The 22492-nt window shown below is 36.0% G+C and overlaps 1 protein-coding gene across 2 annotated transcripts in view; it reads right to left on the minus strand.

Moving 5' to 3' along the window:
* LOC150084582 (uncharacterized) overlaps positions 1 to 22492 on the minus strand; it is a 214045-nt gene that overhangs the window by 13755 nt on the left and 177798 nt on the right. For both annotated transcript variants that reach the window (XM_090375340.1, XM_090375339.1), the window contains exon 5: positions 17416 to 18233. In XM_090375340.1, the coding sequence (XP_090231466.1) occupies positions 17422 to 18233 (812 nt within the window). In that variant the 3' untranslated portion in view covers positions 17416 to 17421. The remainder of the gene's footprint in view (positions 1 to 17415; positions 18234 to 22492) is intronic.

Below are 22492 nucleotides of genomic sequence, written 5' to 3' on the forward strand. Positions count from 1 at the left end.
TAGCATTATTATCTGCGTCATTGCTATTCTTATTTAAGTTCAGCCATTTATCCATGGCCAAAAATTATTTTGATCCTAAAATACAATAAATATATAAAAATAACATATTGCATATAATAATTATATATATCTTTATTGCAGGCAGTGATTGGTTACATGATTGCCTGATGCAATAATACCCACAACAGCGACAATGCTAGGGGTTTAACATTTAATAACTTATACAGGAAAAATTACTTAAAACATATATTAGGACATAAAACGTATAATTACATATTTTACATATAAAATTAATATTAACATGTGAAATGAAGACACATGAAAAGCGATGAAAAGAGGATGGCAGTCACCCGGTTGAAGACGAAAGCTGGTCCCTGATGATGCGTCTTCTGTACGATTTGTCCTCTATGAACTTTTTGTAGTCCACATCCATCTCCTGGACATTGTGGAGCATCTCCATGGGCAGGAATCTATCCCCTATTCTGAGCCTCCACGCCACAGACTGCAGAGAGGGGAGGGCTCTTAAGGGTTTTGGTGGGATCCTCCAATTGCACATCTGCCAAAAATTTGGCGTATTGACTTCACCCGCTATCATTTTAATTGTCACAAGCAAGTGGAGGGCAAATATCCGTTTGGAGACTTTTCTGTAATTTAGAAGTTGGGTGATATCTGAAGTATGTATGAGTGGTGGCAGTTTATGCTTGAAGAGGATCCACCGAAGAAGCCAGTACTCATCAGATGCAATGGTTTTTAGCGTGGTTTTCGTTGCCGATGCCCAGATTTCTGACTCGTAGGTGATGACTGGCTGCAGAAACCGGTATACGTATTGGAGTGTGTACTCAGGCTCTGTGACATGAAGGAGGTGTTGTTTGGCAAGCCATCTTGCTCTGGACTTTGTTGTGAATGTCTGCAACATGGTGCTTGAAACTGAGTTTAGGGTCGAATATAACGCCGAGGTCTTTGTGCTTGATGACTGGGGTGATGGGGGTTCCGTGGATTTCCAGGTTTAGTTGCGTTGGGTTTGATTTGAGGGAAAATACCATTTGTGCAGATTTTTTTGGATTTATCTTAAGAGAGAACTGTGCCAAGTATGTAATCAGATTCTTGAGGCTGTTGATAATGTTTCCAGAAACAGAATCAGGTCGGGCGGTCCCGTTGATCCGAAAGAGGAGCTTCAAGTCATTTGCATAACTGATAAATTCTGTTTGCTGACACAGGAATGGGTGGATGGCAGCCGTAAAGAGGAGCCCTGAGAGAACTCCGCCCTGGGGTACACCTACACAAACTTTCCTTGTGAAAGATTTTTTATTCACAGTCAAGTGAAGGACCCTGGTCGTAAGTAGTGACTTCAAGAATTCCAGTATATTGCCTTTTATCTGGTATCCATCCTCACAAAGTTGCAGGAGGGGCTGGATGTCTATACTGTCGAATGCAGACTGGATATCCAGATAAACAATTGCCATCTCAGCCCTATCTTGTAGAGCCCCCAGAATGGTGTTGGTGGTTTGCAATAGGTTTGTAATGGTGGACCTGCGTTTCAAGGCATAGTGAATGTATGGTGATTCACATGGCAGAACCTGGTTGGTTAGGATAGGAAGAAGGCACTTCTCCATGACTTTGAGGAGACATGAGGCTTTCATTATTGGCCTGAATTGTGAAATTGATGTTGCTCCTTGTGTTTTGTGGATTGGTCGGACAATATATTGATTCCAGGTTGTTGGGAAACTTTGCGTTGTGAGGATTCCATTGAAGATACCTAGGAGTGCATCAATGATGAATACACTAACGCTCTTAAGAATGAATTGTGGGACCCCATCATATCCAGTGCAAGACGTTGGTGGGATATCATTGATGGCCTGGATAAGCTCTCTTTTTGTAATGATGATGGAAGCGAGGACATCTCGCTGAAAACTGTTGTGAATTTTAAAGTCTGATGCTGACTTTGGCTTAAATCTTGTGATGTAGTCTAGCCATTCAATTGGATTAAGTTGTTGAGGGAATTCATCATGCCTTGCCTTAAACGGTGCTTTCCCGATCTTGATTGTTTTGTCGATATAGGCTTTAATGGCTTCAGATTTGCTTCTATTGAACTGGGCGCGGGCTCTTGAGTATGCAATTCTGTCTAGTGGGTCTAATTTTGCTTTCCATTTTGCATGTAGTCGTTGTTTATTCCGAAATTTAAGGCTGAGATCTTGGGTCCACCATGCTTTGCTTCGACAGGAGATTGAAACTGTTTTTGACGCTGCAGTTCGAGCAATAGACTGCAGCCAGCAGGTAAGAAAGTGCAGCCCGAGCTGTGGATCACATTGGTTTAGGGCTTCCCAAGGAAAAATAGATGCTGCGAAGCAGCATTTCTCTGGATTGAGGAGAGAAGGGCTAATCACTGTCTTCTTAACTGGTGCCTGATGTTGCCAGGATATCCTGGGAGTGATTGGAAGAATGAGGCCTACTGGTAGATGGTCTGACATGAAGCCTGTTTCCGGTTGGCTGTCAACGGTGAGGGTGTCTGTTGCAAATATTAGGTCTAACAGGTTAGAGCCTCTGGTAGGGGAAAAATTCTGGAGGGTCAGACCTACTGATGCCAGATTAGAAGATAACAATTTGCGAAGACTGTGTTGGCCTGAGCTAATATTAAAGTCTCCACACACTAGTAACGTTGCTTTAGGGTGGCATTGATTAATGATCCAGTTGGAGATCTCTTGTAAGGTGTTCTTTACTGTGGGAGGGGGGGGGATGTAGACTGTGCACACGTCAAGTCTGTGGCCTTGAATGCTGAGTGAGGCTCTTGCAGCTTCAAACAGTTCTGTTTTTAGTGTTGCTGAGCTTGTCAGTGAGAATTTTTTTGTGTTCAAGAGAATGCCTACACAACCACGAGTTGTCCGTTCCCTGGAGGCAAAAATGCCTGAGAAGCAAGTGGCTTGAGAAAATGCGAGGTCTTCTTCGTTGGGGGACAGCCATGTCTCTGTGATACAAATGATGTCATACCACCTTGACAAAAGAAGAATTTCCATTGTCTGAAGTTTATTTGATTGATTTATTAATTACCGAATAAATAAAAAAAAACTAAAATCTCGTTACGGCGGAACACTGACAATTGACTACACTAGAAGAGCGTCAATACTACACTAGTTCACATTGCAGTCAGTGTTATTGAATCATAGTCTCGCTGCATGTGTGCGCGCGCATTCCTCCCTTTGTTTGTGTGCAGGTGTGTGAGTGTGACTCTGCACAAATACACATCTAGATGTTATAAAATCGTGTATTTAAATATTTGACATTAAAATCTCTCGCGATCCCAGAATTTTGCTACGCGACCCCAAATGGGATTGCGACCCATAGTTTAAGAAGGCCTGATTTAGTTTGTTAGCTACTTGAGCAGGATCATCACAGTTGACCCATCGATATCAAGTGGACCAATCTGATTCATCCCCTTCCTTCTAGAGTTTACATAAGTAAAGAACTCTGCTGTTTTTCTTTGCATCCCTTGCCAAGGATTTCTCGTAATCTGCCGTCGCCTGCCTATCCTCCTTTGTAACTTGGTTACAGATCAACTTGTATCTATCATAGGTTTCTGTGTCATGTGTTAATTTGTATGTATCCCATGCATGTTTCTTCTCTGCCATATGCCTCATTAGTTCATCTGACATCCATTTAGGCCTAAACCTTGAACAATATTTCTTAGTTGGTATGTAAAACCTAGTAGCTTCCAAGATAAGTTCTTTGAATGCTTCCTATTTTGAATTTGCTGTTGGTAACATCATCAGTTGATCCCACTGTATAGAATTTAAATACTGTCTCAGTCCAATACCCCTTCCCTTTATCCCTAATGGTAGTTACCTCTTTGAGTAAATCCCACTTCAGAACACTGTGATCACTGCTACCTAGTGGTTCATTTATCTGCAGATTCTTAATGCAGGAAGAATCACTACTGATAATCAAATCAAGAGTATTACTCCCTCTAGTTGCCGCCCGAACATCCTGAGGGGCATGTTCGGAAATTTGCTCACATCCAGCCAGTTCCTAAAAAGGGTGACAAATCCCTCCCATCCAATTATTGTCCCATTGCAATTACTTCTACTCTTTCTAAAGTAATGGAGAAATCAATTAACCGCCAAATTTTAAACTATCTAGAAACCTTTCCGTCTGATCAATGATCGCCAGTATGGTTTCCGTCAGTGTCGATCCACTGGTGATATTCTGGCTTATGTTACCCATTTATGGACTAATTCAATGGAAAGGTTCGGTGAAACACAAGTAGTTGCTCTTGACATCTCAAAGGCTTTCAATCGTGTTTGGCATAAAGGTCTTCTAAACAAGCTTCCATCTTATGGTTTGCCAACTGTTTTTAGCAATTGGTTATCCAGTGTTCTCTCTGATCCCTCACTGAGGGTGATGGTAGATGGCTCTCTGTCTTCTAAATTCTCCATTAATGTCGGTGTCCCTCAAGGTTCAGTTCTTTCCCCCACTCTTTTTCTCTCGTAGATTAATGACCTTCTGCCACTGACTGGAAATCCTATCCATAGTTTTGCTGATGATACCACATTGCATTACACTTTTCATTTTGAGAAACCTTGTCCTGCTCAATCAACTTCAACTTCTCGAAAATGCTACCAATTCCTTAAACACCGATCTTCAGGTAATTCTCCAGTGGGGCAAAGACAACTTAGTTGATTTCAACTCTTCTAAAACTCAGTCTTGTCTTATATCTCGCAAAAAGGATTCCTCTGCTTCTATACTTATCTTTAGTGACACTTCGATTTCTAGGCAAAATGATATATCTCTTTTGGGGATTACCCTGACTTCTAATCTCTCTTGGCACAAGCACATTGCAAATATTGCTTCTTCTGCATCTAAAAAAACTTGGTTTTCTCTTTCGCTCTCAGCGTTAGTTTTCTTCCAAACAGCTGCTCACTCTGTATAAATCGCAAATCCGCCCTGCCATGGAATATTGTTCCCACATCTGGGGTGGTGCCCCCAAAACCTCTCTCAGGCTTCTTGATTCCATTCAAAAGAGGGCAGTTAGGTTAATTAATGAATCATCTCTAACAGGGTCTTTGCACTCGCTGTCTCATAGAGTACTGTTTCTGCTGCATGCCTCTTCTACAGATACTTCCATGGGCACTGTTCTTCTGAATTAGCTTCTATAATTCCTGCTCTCTCTTTCAAAACAGTCCGAACACGTGCAGCCACCAGCCAACATCCATTTACTGTCAACTTCAAACTCACAGAACCAACTTTTCATGTTCCTCGTTTATTCATTCAACTGCCGTTTTCTGGAACAACCTTCCTTCATACGTATTTCCTGAAAATTACAGTCTACAGAAGTTCAAGTCCAATGTCAACAAATATCTTCTTTCGTCTTCTCAACCTCCAACCCAAGCACAGTACTAAGTACTATAGGTTCTAACACTTCTCGTGTTTGGGATTTACATAAAAAAAAAAAAAAAAAACTAATAAATCTCACAATTTAAGTTCATAAGTTATGTGAGGTTTAGCATGTATTACTTTAATAATTTAGTAATTAATAATTTAATAATTTAGTAATTATGATTTAATAATCTAGGATATGCCTTGTCATGCAAACATCATCTACTGATAATCTGAAAAATGTGAGGTCTGTTCAAAAAGTATACAGTCTGTACAATATAGAAACTATAAGTATACTTATGAGGTAGATGACTCAACTTGATTTTCTTACTATTGAAAGCGCTTCTGGTGAACCTTTTTTTGAAACTGCTGGATGGTGAACTCCCATATTAATCTTTATTGTTTGCACATCAAATCTACGTCATTTCAGATTCCCACTGCTGGTCAGCTCACCATCATGCAATTCTATCACTTCCACTGCATTACTTTTATCCACTTCATTGAAGGCAATCTCATTTGTTAATTCTGCAACCCGTAACTGAATTTCAGAGACAAATGCAAATTCCTGAACACAGTGAATGCACATCCTGCCATATATTCCACAACACACCATTCACTGTAGCTCAAATGATTAGCCCTAACTGCCTGTTTCAGTGAGCAGTTGTTGCACAGCCAACTGGAGATAACAGGCTTTAAATGTTACAGTAACCCCCCTCCCTGGTCTATCAGTTGCAACAAGGTGGTCATAACTGCTGGCATGGTGTAATGTAAGATGAGATGACTAAACAAATGACCAATTGTTGAGATTTTTTCTTATAATATGTCTTCACAAGGGGAGAAAAGAAAGAAAAGTTGTAAATCATATCAAAATGATATTAAATGGAGTGCCTGTATTTTTCTTAAGCTCTTGTTTCTGAAGATTCTAATACTTGTGGAATCCCTTTACTCCTCATCCAGATTTCAATGACACAAGTTAAAAAAAATGTTAAAAGGGGGAACAGTTGTCCTCCAAATTAGGGCATCGTGAAATTTACTACTTGTTTGATGTTTGTGGATTTATCTGGAACAGGACATGATACAGTTAAGTGGAATGTCCGATATCCCCTTTTTGATATCCGCTTCTGCTGGATCCCTAGACATATTGGGATTAGAGGAAATGATTTGGCCGATACCACAGCCAAATCAGTAAACTCACCCCCCAAAAAATTATGACCTGTCAGTAACCTATACAGACTACAGGCAAATAAATAATACACAACAAAATGTACTCCCAATGGCAAAATTCATGGAATGAACAGACAGCAGATAAAGCTGGTAATTAAAACATGACAATCTATAGTCTGTGCAGAAATGTTAGTGAAGAAGTTGTTCTTGCTCAACTCTGCATAGGACACAGTCACCTTAAATGCTCTTTCCTGCTGAGTGCAGATGATCCTCCTATATGCAGTCTTGTGACATAATTTTAACAAAAAAACATATTTTAATAGAATGTGACAATTTTACCTTTGAACGAAATACATGTTTTACCACTTTTACCCACTGGGCCTTATACACTCAGTCAGATTTTATTACACAATAACCATGTGTAATATATTTTTAAATTTTAGTCTTTTTAAATACATGTAATATTGCGCATTTATTTTTAGTATGCGTATTTTGTATGTGTATATATATTTTAATGCCGTAACTTAACAGTGCTTTTTTTGTAAAACATATGTGCCAGTACTCATTCTTTGCTAACAGGAAAATTTGAAAATTAAAAGGACATGAAAAATACAGTACTCTAAAAAATTATTTCCTGGTATTGTTACTTAGTAGTAATGTTTTTGGAATAAGAAAAACAAATTAAGTATATTAACACACAATTTATCAAGCATAAATTTATTATTCAAGTATATAAAAAAATAAGTAAATGTTTAAAAAATAAGTTATAAGTAAAAATTAGTAAAAATAATATTTCATAATAAAGTTTTTACAGAATATTCCAAATTTTTATTGAGTTCTCATCTTATACACTATGCCGGCAGCTTACTGTTTGTGTTGTTGCTGAATTACATTTCTGAAGCAGCCACGAATCTACATACAGTATTTGCAGGATCAAAGCGTGTTGGTGAAGCGCCTACAATTTTAATTAAGAAATAGTAGTGAAGAAATTGTTTTTGTTATCAACGAAGCTCTGGTTAGGCTGCTGATCACATTCACTGTGAAAATCCTCGTTAACATTCACTTGATGAAATTGGTATCATACTACTCAGAGCGTTCATCAAATGCTTTTCCATTTTTCCGAAACTGTCTTTTCGATTAGGTAGTCCCGAAATGCACGAATTGTATCTCTTTCATTTAACTGAAGCTTAATTGATAATTTTCTAACTTCATTCTCACCAAATGCCAACATTTCATGTTTAGAAGGTTTAATGCCTTCGTTGTCCTCATTTTCCTTCTCTCGTCATCGATGTTGTCACTAGTTCTTAAATTTGAATTTTTTTTTCTTTTCTTTTTGAAACTGTCCAAAACTGTCCAGTTCTGTAAGTTGCAGTGTCTGAAGACTAGACACCTGCAAGGAGATCTGACTGATGTGCTTAAGGCCTTGAATGGATTGAGTAAGCTAAATGTTAATGCGTTCTTCCTCTTGCTGAGACTATACACATGAGAGGGCATAAATTCAAGTTGAGGAAGGATGGTTGCAGGATAGATATGCATATGTTTGCCTTCAGCCAGTGGGTTGTTGATTGTTGGATTAGGCTTCAGTTTGTTATTGTGGAAGTGGATGGGTGAAGTGCTTTTTTTGCTGATGCTATATAAGCTTGCTTACTTGCATCATTTACTACTACTACTGCCTAACATGCTTGTGGTTCCATCTATCTCAAATCCTACCAACTGCTCAGTGTCCCCCCTGCAGTAAAGTCCAAATTTATGTAATCTTTCTTGAACTGCATCAAAATATCCTTCACCAGTAGTATTCTGTAATTTAACTATGCTTACAAATGTTTCCTATATTTTGCCTCTCTTTACAATATTTCATATATATTATCAATTGCTTGAGTGTAGATTTGTCAGTAGAACCATGAACGCTAAAGAACTGACTACTTTTTACTTCAGCGATAATGTCATTTCTTATTGTTTCGGCAATAAATTGTATAAATTCTGCACATCGTGTATTGTTGCCATGTCTAGTAGACATGGCAACAATACATGCTTCTCTAGTAGAGAAGACTACCGTTATTTATTTTCAGCGGTACCACCACCCAGACGATCGTTTCGAAGCTGTGCGGCTTCATCATCAGTGGGCGGGCAGGTACCGCCCACTGATGATGAACTTTCCAAATACATTACCACCACACCCTTTTGGCATCTCTCATAATGTGGATATAACTTCGCAACTGTGATGGCTTGTTGTATTACCTGGGTACCTGCCTGCCCACTGACGAAGCCGCACAGCTTCGAAACAATCGTCTGGGAGGTGGTATCGCTGAAAATAAATAACAGTAGTCTTCTCTACTAGAGAAGCGTTATTTATTTGAAGTAATGCAATAGTAGCTATCTCATTGTGAAGGCAACCACATTATGAGATACAATTAAAACGATGCACTCTACGCTACATATGTAGTTCAAATATATGGGTTAACTATGGTGTATTTACACCGATACTATATATATATAACAAAAAAAGAAAAAAAATAATAAATAAATAAAATATAATAAAAAAAATACAACATAAAATAAAATAACAAAAAAATATTAAAAAAAAATTTAAAAAATAATAAAGAAAAATTAAAAAAAATAATAAAGAAAAATTAAAAAAAATAATAATAATAAAATAATAAAAAATAAATAAAAAAAAAGTATCTATATATAATGTTTATTATTAGCTAAGTGAGTACGATCACCATTCCTGGGGACTTAATCAGAAAACCAAAACTATAATTAACACTTCATTACATTAATTAATACCATTTCAAAAGTATTACTATTAGGCCACAGCAACCAGACACACTTGTCCAGTGACCACTTTGTCTCTTAACTTTTTTTTTTTTTTTTTTTGTATTCCCTTGTATTTTTTTTTTTTTTTTCTCTCTTTCTTTCTTTTTTTTTTTTTTTGCTGATGCTGTGATTATCTGATCCGACACGACCAGATTTCAGCATTAAACTCAGAGGGCAAGGCAAGGCAATGAATTTGAAGTGTTGGTCAAAACATCAAAGGCGAATATTGTTGGGATAGCAGAGATGTGGTGTCACACAGATATAAGGAATGAAGAATTGGAATTTGGGGAGTACAGTGTGTGCAGAAAGGATAGAAAGGGAGGAGGTATTATGCTGTTAATTAAGAAAAACATAAAATCAAAAGAAGTGCATCCAGTTGATATAGATGAACAGTGCACTGTTCAGTCAGTTTAGTGTGACATAAGCACTGCGAAAGCAAAAATAAGAGTAGGAGTGTGATATAGGCCTAATGACTCTAATGAGTACAATGAACAATTGTACAGAGAAATTGAGTGGGCTAGTAAATCAGAATGTCTTATAATGGGGGATTTTAACTTCTCAGATATTGAGTGGTACTTGTGGGTTGGTCACTCACACACTAGTAAGACTTCTTTGGATTTATTGGATGATTGCTTTCTGCAGCAGCATGTTCGAGAGGGTAATACTCTTGATCTGGTTATCAGTAGTGATCATTCATGTATTAAGAATTTGCAGATAAAGGAACCATTAGGTGGTAGTGATCACAGTGTACTGATGTAGGATTTACTTAAAGATATAATTACCATCAGGGGTAAAGGAAAGGGTTTTTGCTTCCGTAAAGATGAGTACAGTGGTCTCAGACAGTTTTTAAATTCTGTACAATGGGATCAACTGACGCTGTTACCAACAGTAAATTCTAAGTGGGAAGCATTCAAGGAATTAATCGTGGATGCTACTAAAAGTTTCATACCTATTAAGAAATATTGTTCAAGGTTTAGGCCTAAATGGTTATCAAATGAAATAATGAGACTCATGACAGAGAAGAAAAATGCATGGGATACATATAAATTATCAAGTGACTCAGAAGCTATGGCAGATACAAATATAAGCTAGTCTGTAATCAGGTCACAAAGGAGGTTAGGCAGGCGAAGGCAGATTACGAGAAATCTTTGGCAAAAGATGCTAAGAAAAACAGCAAGGATTTCTTTACTTATATAAATTCTAAAAGGAAGGGGATGAATCTGATTGGTCCACTTGATATCGATGGTTTGACTGTTGATGATCCTGCTCAGATAGCAAACAAACTGAATGAGTATTTTGCATCTACATTCACACATGAGGAGTTATTAAGGTTTGAAAATGGCAGAGGGTTATCAAATTGTAGCAGGGTGCTTAATGATTTTGTAATAACTGAGAGCAAAGAGGAAGAGAAATTGTTGAAGTTAAACATAAGAAAGACACCTGGGGTGGATGGGATCTATCCAGTTATATTAAAGGAGGCGGCAAAGCAACTAAGCAAACCCTTAGCCATAATTATGAGAGCATCCTTGGACTCAGGGGTGGTTGCCACGATCTGGAGTAGTGCAAATGTATCCCCAATTCACAAAGGGAGGATCGAAGGGTGACACGAGTAATTACAGACCAGTTAGTTTAACTTCTGTTCCGGATAAATTAATGGAGTCACTGGTTAAAGATGCATTGCAAGATCATCTAGACAAGACTGCAGCAATAATTCAGACACAGCATGGGTTTGTTAAGGGAAAGTCTTGTCTGACAATTTTGATAGGATATTACGATGTGGTTACAAAGGAACTGGATGCAAAAAACAATTTTGATATCATATATTTCGATTTCAGGAAAGCTTTTGACACTGTTGCGCATGGAAGACTATTGTACAAATTGGAGCAGAATGGTATTAAGGGTAAGTTGCTACTATGGATAAAAGGATGGTTGAGTGGGAGAAGACAGAGGGTGGTAATTAATGGGTGCTGCTCTTCGTGGGCTAATGTTATTAGTGGAGTCCCACAGGGTTCGGTGTTGGATCCTCTGTTGTTTTGTATATTTATCAATGATATTAATGAAGGTATATCAGGCTTAGTGTCGAAGTTTGCAGATGATACAAAGGTTGGCAGGATTGTTAATGACAGTAATGGCAGTGTGCTACTGCAGGATCTAGATAATTTGGGTAGATGGGCTAAGAAGTGGCAACTGAAGTTTAACCATGACAAATGAAGTACTGCATATGGGTAGAAGTAACCCCAGAGAAATGTACCAACTGTGTGGTACTACACTTAATGTGGTAGAAAATGAAAAAGACCTGGGAGTAATTGTGCAGTCAGATATGAAGTTTTCTGAGCAATGCAGACAGGCTGCTAGGGTAGGTCATGGGGTTTTGTCAATGATATATAGGAATTTTACTAACAGGGAAAAGGAGGTGATTGTCCCTCTGTATAAGGCAATGGTCAGGCCACGCCTTGAGTACTGCATACAGGTCTGGAGGCCTCATTTTAGGAAGGATGTAGATTTACTTGGGCATGTACAGAGAAGGGCAACAAGATTGGTGAGGGGAATGAAGGGATCCTCTTACCAAGATAGTCTTAAATTCTGGAAATTGCAATGGCTGGTGACTAGGCACCTGCACGGTGACCTGACTGAGGTGTATAAGGCCTTGAATGGGTTGAGCATGCTGAATTCTGATGGGTCCTTCGACTTGTTCAGATTACGAACGTAAGAGGGCATAAATTCAAATTAAGAAAAGACAGATATAGAATAGATGGGCAGAAATTTGCCTTTAGCCAGCGGGTGGTTAATTGCTGGAACAAACTTCCATCTGTCGTGGAAGTTGATAGGTTAAATAAATTTAAGGAGGAAATGGACAGGCATTTGGAGGGAATGGTGAGATTTTTTTTTTTTTTTTTTGGCTGATGCTGCATAAACTCATACACTTGCTTTCTTGCATCACATGCCACTACTACTACTATTCATGTACAAACATAGGTAGCACCCTGTCAGCATTTTACAATTCAATATCCTATTTACAACATGCATAGCCAACTTTTCCTCTGTACACAAAATCACTATTAATATCGTGATAGTCTTTACAAGTTACATCTAAGTTAAGAAACAAGGTCAAGGTGTGTTTGTTTCAATTGCGGTCTCCAGAGTTTCCCCTATATGCTGCTGTACCATCTGAAAAGGTGAAGGCCGACAAGTTTATGTATGTGTCTTGTTATGTTGAGTGTCGGCACTGGCGACTTTGCAGCCAGGTCCCCTGCTACCCTGAACACCTGGTCCCCTGACTCCCAATCTTGGCCACGAGGAGGCGCACCAGGGTCCACTTTCTAGCTGAGACTCTTACTGGGGCTATCAGGCAAGCCTGGTAGCTCCAAGGGAAAGGAAGTGGGAATAAGAATTGAAGTATGAGGATTGGAAGGGATGGGGAGGTTGGATAGAAGATAAGGGGAAGAGATACACCTCCCATGAAACAGAAGAGAAAAGTTTACAATATAAAAATATATTTTAAAAATATATAAATATATTAATAATAAATATATTATTAAATATATTTTTATATATTTAATAGAAATAAAAAAAAAATATATATATATATATAATAAAAAATAAATAAATAATAAATAAATAAAAAATAACAAAAAAAAGAAAAATAAATAAATAAATAAAATACAATAAAAAAAATACAAAAAAAAAGTACCTATATACAATGTTTACTATTAGCTAAGTGAGTACGATCACCACTCCTGGGCGACTTAATCAGAAAACCAAAACTATAAATAACACTTCATTACATTAATTAATTAATAACACTTCATTACATTAACACCATTCCAAAAGTATTACTATTAGGCCACAGGAACCAGACACACTTGCCCAGTCATTGTACAGGACTCAACCACTTTGCCTCAACTTTTTTTTTTTTTTTTTTTGCTGATGCCATGATTATCTGATCCGACACTACCAGATTTCAGCATTAAACTCAGAAGGCAAATGGTAAGGCGCTATCCATGTACAAACATAGCTAGCACCCTGTAAGTGTTCTACAATTCAATATCATATTTACAACATGCATAACCAACTTTTCCTCTGTACACAAAATCGCTATTAATATCGTGATAGCATTAGCATTAGTAGAGGCATTTGATGCAAGAAAGCAAGCTTATGCAGCATCAGCCAAAAAAAAAAAAAAAAAACCCACTTCCACTTCACCCCTCTGTTCGTTCAAAATACCTGTCCAGCTGAGCCTTAAACTTATTTAGGCTATCAACCTCCACCACAAGGGATGGAAGTCTGTTCCACCAACCAACCACCCGCTGGCTAAAGGCAAATTTCCACACGTCTATCCTAAATCTGTCTTTCCTCAATTTGAATTTATGCCCTCTCAGGTGATTTTTCTGAGCTAGAGGAAGAATCCCATCAGCATTGAGCATGCTTAAACCATTCAAGGCTTTATACACCTCTATCAGATCACCTCGCTGGTGCCTAGTCTCCAGACACTGTAATTTGCAAAACTTAAGCCTTTCTTCGTAAGAGCACCCCTTTGTTCCATTCACTAATCTTGTTGCCCTTCTCTGTAGTCATTCCAGCAGCTCTACATCCTTCTTGAAATGAGGCCTCCAGACCTGTATACAGTACTCTAGGTGTGGCCTGACCATTGCCTTATACAATGGAATAATCACCTCCTTATCCCTGCTGGAAAAATTCCTGTATATCATTGACAATACTCTATGAGCTACTCTTGCAGCCCGTTTGCACTGCTCAGAGAACTTCATATCTGCCTGCACAACCACCCCCAAGTCCCTTTCATTCTCTACCACTGTCAGTGTAGTACCACAGAGTTGATACGTTGCTCTGGGGTTGCTGTTTCCCATGTGTAATACTTTACATTTGTCAATGTTAAACTTCATTTGCCACCTCTCAGCCCATCTGCTCAACCTTTCCAGATCCTGTTGCAGCAGCATAGTGTCAGTAGTGTCCTTGACAACCCTGCCAACCTTTGTATCATCTGCAAACTTGGACATTAAGCTTGATATACCATCATCAATATCATTTATAAATAGAGAAAACAATAATGGACCCAACACTGAGCCCTGAGGGACTCCACTAATAACATTAGTCCACGATGAGCAGTGTCCATTGATTACCACTCTCTGTCTTCTCCCCCTCAACCACCCCTTTACCCATAGCAGCAATTTTCCTCTAATGTCACACTGCTGCAATTTGTGTAGCAGTCTTCCATGTGCAACAGTATCAAAAGCCTTTCTAAGATCCAAGTATATAATATCAAAGCTATTCCCTGCATCCAGTTCTTTTGTGACTGCATCATAGTATCCAATCAAGTTGGTCAGGCAAGACTTCCCCTTAACAAAACCATGCTGTGTCTGAGCTATAACTGAAGTCTTGTCTAAATGATCCTGCAGTGCTTCTTTAACCAGTGCCTCCATTAATTTTCCCGGAACAGAAGTTAAGCTCACAGGATATTCTCTACAAGTCACATTTTGACAGAAACCATTCTCTGCTCAAGAACCACTAACACAACCAACAGACAACCTCTCTGATAATTCTACTATATCCAATTTTATATTTATAGCAAATAATCTACAAAACACAACATCATTACCATTGTGGAACCAACATATTTACTTAAGAAAAGAAAACTAAGGACTTATTTAAAGAAAACATATTTAATGCACAAAAAAGCATAATAGTTCTTGTCCTTGAACACAAACTCTGGATTACTTGGCAACACTCTTTACAGATCAACTCCAATTAATCTTCTTATGTGCAAACAATTTATCTGCAAAATTACAAAAGCTAGGAAATTTTGTTTTTTATTCACAAAACATGGTAGGTCATCTTCATTGTACACTTCTGTAAGAAGCTGTAGATTATTTCTTAAGTCTGTATAGAGATAGCAGTTAAATATTAAATGCTCCATGGTCTCAGGAGCACCACACTTGCATAATGGAGAGGCAGCCAACCCCAGAGTGAACAATTTGGAGTTCAAGCTGCCATGCCCTGTTAGAAGAAAAGATACATTCAGACCTGGGCAAAACCAGGCCAACCGTTGCTTGGTAAATTCTAATATGTTAGAAAAGTAACTAAAAGTAACTCTACCAACTTCTGCATTCTACAAAGTTAATTGCCAACTATTAACAAACTCTCTTCTATTAACAAACTCTAGAGTTGCTAGAGTGTCTGAACTGCTCTTTCAGAATAAGAACCTGAGGAGAGCATAGGTTCCTTCCGTCATCGGAAGCACCTCCCCCCCCCCCCCCCCCGACTAACTCAAATAAACATCTAAAAACCCTCTTAAGGCTATCAGGACATTTGCACTGACATAGGGCATATTGCCTACAGCAATTTCACCCTCATGCCATAGTCAATGAAAAGTGCAGTTATGCACTATCTTTTAGTCAGCACACATAAAACAACCAGAAAGCAGGAATTTGATCTCTTTTTCAGTCTTACCACCACAGTACAAGAAGGAAGTAAGGACCTATTCTCATTTAATCTGATACATACCTGTTGGGCTTTGTGTCACCTATCCCAGTTTGCTGATTCTGACACTATTCTTACAAAATTTAAATTTAACACACATTATCTTTTCTAATTTATTTTTTATATAATCACCTAAAAATTAAACTCAGGCAAAACTGGAATGGGGACAACAGAAACGAGTACGTATGAGACGTTCTTTTAGTCTGGTTATCGGTCTGCTAAAAGCCCATGAAGAAGTAGCAGACTGATGGCCAAGTGGAAGAATGTTATTTTCATTTTTTATTTTTTCATTATTTTCACTATTCTAATTTTATTTTCCTTTACATTCTATTATTAGCTTTTGCCTTTAGTATATAGGCCTTCCAGAATAAAGCTAGTTTTCTTTTACTAACTTGTTAGTTTGGTCCATATACACCTAATTCCCTACAGATAAATACCATATAATAAAACTGACTAATATATATACATATATAAATGGGTATTTAAAGGTAATGTTTAAAGAGTTACATATGAAAAGAGGTATACAGTTGTTGAAATGGTTTCTGTGAATGCAAGATTAATAAATCAGGTATGACGGGTGCACCTAAAAGAGAAAAGCAGCATTAAAGGATGCAAAGAGTATATGTAAGTTATATTAATATATTGAATTAAGTATGGATAAATTGATGTGAAAGTTACACAAAGTGCCAGTAACTAGAAGGGTGAGGAAAGTAGAAAAAGAAGTGTAGTTTTTTTTTTTTTTTTTTTTTGATTTGGTAGTTGTTGGCGCATCGGCTTCTATGGCCATATTGCACCTCACAAGGTTTTTGCAGTACTTTGATCCAAGCCCGAGGCGGGAATCGAACCCGCGACCTTGGGTTGCCGGGCAGGTACTTTACCCACTCGGCTAGCCCGGTCGGTAGAAGTGTAGTAGATTTGTGAAAGGTGAAAGAATGTTAACATCTTAGAGGTTATGATGAATTAAGAAAATTATGGGCTGAATTTTCAAGCCAATATAAAGTGGGGTAACTGTAAAGTAAAATACTAATAAAATGAAAATAAAATGTAAATGGCATAGCTGTCATCAAATATTGGGTGGGGGGAACATTTTTATTGAATGGTAATGCAAAAATGCTTGATCTGATGTCAGCTGAAATAAATATTGAATTTCAATTAACATTATTTCACTTTTCACAAATCTACTACACTTCTTTTTCTACTTTTCTCACCCTTCTAGTTACTGGCTACTGGCACTTTGTCTAACTTTCACATCCATTTATCCATACTTATTCAATATATTATAATTTAACTCATATATACATATATATCTATATTTTTATTATTTTTTTTATACAGTATTATATTTTATCCATTTGTTACAATGGGCTTAAAAAACTGATGTTTATATAAACAGATTGCCAATGAAGCCTTTAAAAGCTTTTTTTTTTTTTTTTTTAAATTTAAATAATTTTGATAATCACTACTGATATTAAAATATTAGTCACTAACAAAATTAAAATATTAATCATTAATAATATATTACAATTTTAATCACTAATTACATTAAAATTTTATCAAAACAGGCATACTCACTGCACTTTAGGCTGGATCTTTAGGAACAGGAGGTAAAGGTCGATTTTGAAATTCTCCATTTTTTAAAGAATGTGCATTAATCATTTTAAAAGGATATCTTGTTTGAGAAAAAGAGCTCATTCCAGAGATTCTAACACCATTGAATGGTAAAGGTGACTCCATGTATGGCAAAAGCGGTTGCTTATTTAGCATACTTTCCTGTTGATACTGATGATCTATTGACTTCTTATTTGGAAACATACCAATCTGAGGTGACACCACAGGCGATACAGAAGCAAGCTCAGATTGCTGAGCAAATGGTTTCAAAAAAAGGTGATTTGGTAATTTTGATCTAAGTTGCATCAGTGGACTCTTAATTCCCTCTGAAGACCAAAATGCTTCATTATCATAAGCTCCATCTCTTACAAGCTTATTAACTCTGTCTGGTGTGGAATCATTAGCTATCTTTCTGCTTGATGTATTACTATATGTATGTATGGCGTATGGAGAACAATCTTCTTTGGAAGCATTTGAAATTGTAAACTGCAAGGGTGAAGATGTTGATTCTAATTCTGCATAAACATGGTTATTTGGGTTATTAGATGATTCTTTGAAATAAGGTTCAATAGAATCATTAAAGGTACCCTGTGAGTCATTAGTTTGTAGAGGTCTGTCTTGACTAGAACTACGAAGCCAATATTTTAAGCTAGATTTCAAACCTTCATCATTTACATCAACGGCCTTACAAGGAATGTTGTAAAATTCATCTTTAGCTGGTTTGTGAGCCATTTGCTGTTTATGACTGTGGAAACTTTCAGGTAGTATAGGGCATGAATCAGCTATAAGAAAATAAAATTGACAGAGTTTTCAATATATGTATATATATAAGTTTTTTTTTTTTTTTTTTTGACAATTTTTATATCAAACTTAAAAATCGGAAATAATTCTTTTTCCATATTCAACTAATCATTAACTGAGAGAGACAGTACAAACCACATTAAACAGTTCATATGTACATGAAGTAAATTAAAAGAATTTAAAAAAAAAAAAAAAAAACCTGAATAAAAAGTTTTTGCTTATTAATAAGTAGGCAAACACTTGAACCATTTTGGAAGTAGTTGAAACATACAAGATAAATTTTTTTTTTTTTTTTTTACATCTCTTTAAATAAAAAAAAATAAGCAACTAGTGAAGAAATTTTGGTGAAGGTAAAGAAGGCAATCATGAGAACCTCCAACAAACTATGGGAACTTACTGGACAAACTGGTTTGCCGTTAACGCAGTTTCTCCCTGCATTCTCAGTAAACAGATGGTGCATGTTACTGGTAGTGGCAGTAGAAGTTAAGAATGATATATTGATTGACACACAGGCATGACATATGATGCACTGATGATTGGTGTGTGAATGCAAAAGACAATAACATCATAATGTTAATTGACTGATATTATGATACGCATATATTTAAAGAATCTTTCCATCTTTTTCTACTATTTCCTAACATAACCTTCAAGGTCAGGTTATGAAATATAACGAAAAATAAAGAAAAACATTGGTAAAACTTCAGAACAGGGTGCAGAGCAGTCCAGCGTAACATAACATAACCTAACCTTTTTTCACTAGCTAAAAATGAAATTATTAAAAAATTTACACTACAAACAACCTACACAATTAAATACATTTTTTTAAAATTGTTTGTACATTTTTAAGGTTAGGTTAGGAAACCTAACCTTAAAAATGTACATGTTGGCTTTCTTTACCTTAGCTGAAATTTCTTTTGGAAATTTCTTTTTAAGGTTAGGTTAGGAAATCTAACCTTAAAAATATATAAATAAATCAGTAATATGGTTTTTAATAGCAAAAACACTCATGAATTCCAATAATCTGTTTTTAATAATGAAAAAAAACTAATCATTACATATTCTGTCATGCCTACATGTTAATCAATATAATCATTTTCGGCTTCTACTGCCACAACCGATAACACACAGTTTGTTTACCAAGAATGCAGGGAGAAACTGTGGTAGCGCAAAACCAATTTGGCCAGTAGGGTTCCTGTAGTTTCCCATGGTTTTCATGTTAGCTTTCTTTACTTTAGCTGAAGTTTCTTTTGGAAATAATGAAAATAAGTTGGTATTAACTAAACACAATCAAATAAATTCCATCAATCACATTACACTGACAATAATAAAATAGCAAATGCTTAAAAAAGCAGTACTCACCTTTTTTAAGCATTTGCTATTTTATTATTAGTCTATCTACACGATATTTTAAGATTTCTAAAGCTTTGCATTACACTTACATTAATTGTAGCCCAATAACTGCTAGTTACAGTGTCTTACTAATCTAATCTTTTAAAGTAACTATCCTCACTATCTATTGGGTTAAATGATCATAAAAAGTGTAGATGAAAGAACTTTAAAACTTAGTATAGAAAACCAATCGCATTCATCCTGAAATGCATTCAAATGGGATCTACGACTATTTTTTAAACCTAAATAAAACTGACAATAAACTGAGCTTAATTTTCTTAATAAAATATGGAAGGAATTATCTTCTTTGTATATATATCATCTTATAGTGTAAGAAAAACTACTTCTTTTCAAGCATTACTCATTTTTAATTGATATTTATGAGAGAACTTGAGAATGGGTATAAATGGAAAGTTCAATTTGTTCTCCTACATTATTTTTAAATTTGTATTTGTGATGTGTGTATATTCCACTTATCTGAACAACTATATATCACAGTTTGTTAATCCAGTATATTTTGCTTCACAGTTATCTCAGAAATTTATCAGACAGATGAATTTGTTTAAATTATTTCATATTTGATTTTACTGTAATTTTTAAAAAATAAGCTAATTTTTGAATAACTTGCAAAAACTATTTTTTATTTGTATTATGGAAAACATCCCTAATTCTATTCACCACAACAGATTTATTATTCTGTTGTAATACCGTAGTGCTTTTATTATTTTTTTTTTTATTAGGTATAATACCTGGCTTTTTGGCAGTGTTTAGAACTTAATTTATCAGGGAAGGTGGAGATAACATCTTGCATGAAAAGACATATACTAATATTTCATTGCACTAAGTACTTGTGTTTGTAGAACTGATTTTTTAAAACTATATGAATGATGAGGATTGTAATGCCAAAACTGTTCTCAAGAGTCTGAGTTTAGTAATATCTTCTGGTATAACTTTAGTATGCTCTTTTAAGATGGTGTATAGGTTAAATAACACTGGCAATCTTCTTATTGTGAATTCAACATCCACACTGGCGTAGATTGATACCATATCAAAGGAGGCTAATAAGTTTTCAGAAGCCAGCTGCAGATTATTCAGTTATTTAAACATTTCTGTATTATTAATTCAGTTATTTCTGTATTATTAATATGTTGGATGTGGAAATACCAGAGGAAAAATGATTTTCACCAAGAATGATGACAGCTTACTAACACATTCACAATAAGATTGCCAGTGTTATTTAACCTATACACCACCTTAAAAAGAGCATACTAAAGTTATACCAGAAGATATTACTAAACTCAGACCCTTGAGAACAGTTTTGACATTACAGTCCTCATCATTCATATAGGTTGGGTTCACATCCTGTGAGTATGGGCTTGGCACACCCAGGGTCCTGAGCTGGATATCTTCATTCATCTCTTTCTTGGTGATTCCCTTTTGAGACTCTCTCTCTCTCTCATGGTAACTCGGGAATTTTTTTTTGGCTGGTGCAGCATAAGCCTCAGGCTTCCTTGCACCATATAGCTAATAATAATAATAGACAACCTACAGGAAACTACAGGATGTAAGGGGATGGCCAGATTTATGTACCTTCATGATACTAAATAGATATGGAATAATCAAACTGCTTACACCAATTCTTTGTAAGACATCAAATGTAATTTTTTCTTGTTTTCTCAGGTCCCTTAAATTATTTATTTTATTTCTAATTGTTATTATGTTAAAAGTTTTATCTATTTGGTAAAAGTCTTGGATTATTTGGTTCAGTTTATTATTGTATGATTATTTGTTTAATATAGTTATTTTATGTTCTCTGTCAATTTTTTCTGTTACTGTACAGGCAGTTCTTGCTTTACGAGCTTTTTTTTTTTTTTTTTTTCAAATATCAACAAAATCAAAAATATGAACATTAATCGAAAAAAATCAATGTTAAACATTCACAAATACCAAATTTCAAACCACACACATAGCTATACAATACAGCGTACCCGCTTTACGATATTAATCTGTTACCATCGTATCGTGAAAATATCATGTGAACCCAATAACACATTGTTTTTTGGTAATTCCTTCCACGACCTCGGAAGTTGAAAAATTCGCTATATAACTCTGTAAAAGATCGTTTTTATAGTGTAAATTGTAATAGTTACCAATGCAAATCAATAATCACACTACACTTTCATCGTTATCATATGTTCTGTTATAAGAACCAATATATAAGAACCAATTTTGAATGGCTTTGTGATATTTTTTTAAAGCACATTTCTGGAGGTCACTACCATAAAACAAATTGCACTTTCCGGTTTATTGGGCTCTTCTGTTACTGCAATCAATTATAAACGGGTCATAAACTCAATGTTATTGCATTTGCGAAAATACCGATAGCTGGAATTGTGTGGGTTTTTACATTATTAGGATGAAATGTGTTTGCCATTAACTAAAACCTTCAATCGTATAAAAAACAAATAAATTTTCAGAATCTTCTCTTCGTTCTCTTTTTTTTTTAAGCTTCGTAAACTTGTTACTCTGCGCAAATAATGTTAGTTGCAATTTGTGCGTTCAGTTAAAAAATGCTTATGCATGCTATTGAAATTTATAAAGAAAAGAGATTATCTTGGAAACAAACGCCTCTTGAAGCATTTCTGAATAAGACGACTCCTTGTGCAACAAACCAATGAGTGCCGAGCCAATAAATGCATGGTCAATGAGTGTGCATTTAGTCAATGATGAAGAATAAACATTCTTCAACATTTGTAAGTCATAAATAATTTTTCTATTATTATAATTTGCTTGATTTTACAGGCTACATTTTCATTTCTTTGGATAAATCAATCATTGTTTTACTAAT

Source organism: Mastigoproctus giganteus, chromosome 6 (assembly GCF_048544385.1).
Source record: "Mastigoproctus giganteus isolate SK-2022 chromosome 6, ASM4854438v1, whole genome shotgun sequence".
In the NCBI taxonomy this organism is placed as follows: Eukaryota; Metazoa; Arthropoda; class Arachnida; order Uropygi; family Thelyphonidae; genus Mastigoproctus; species Mastigoproctus giganteus.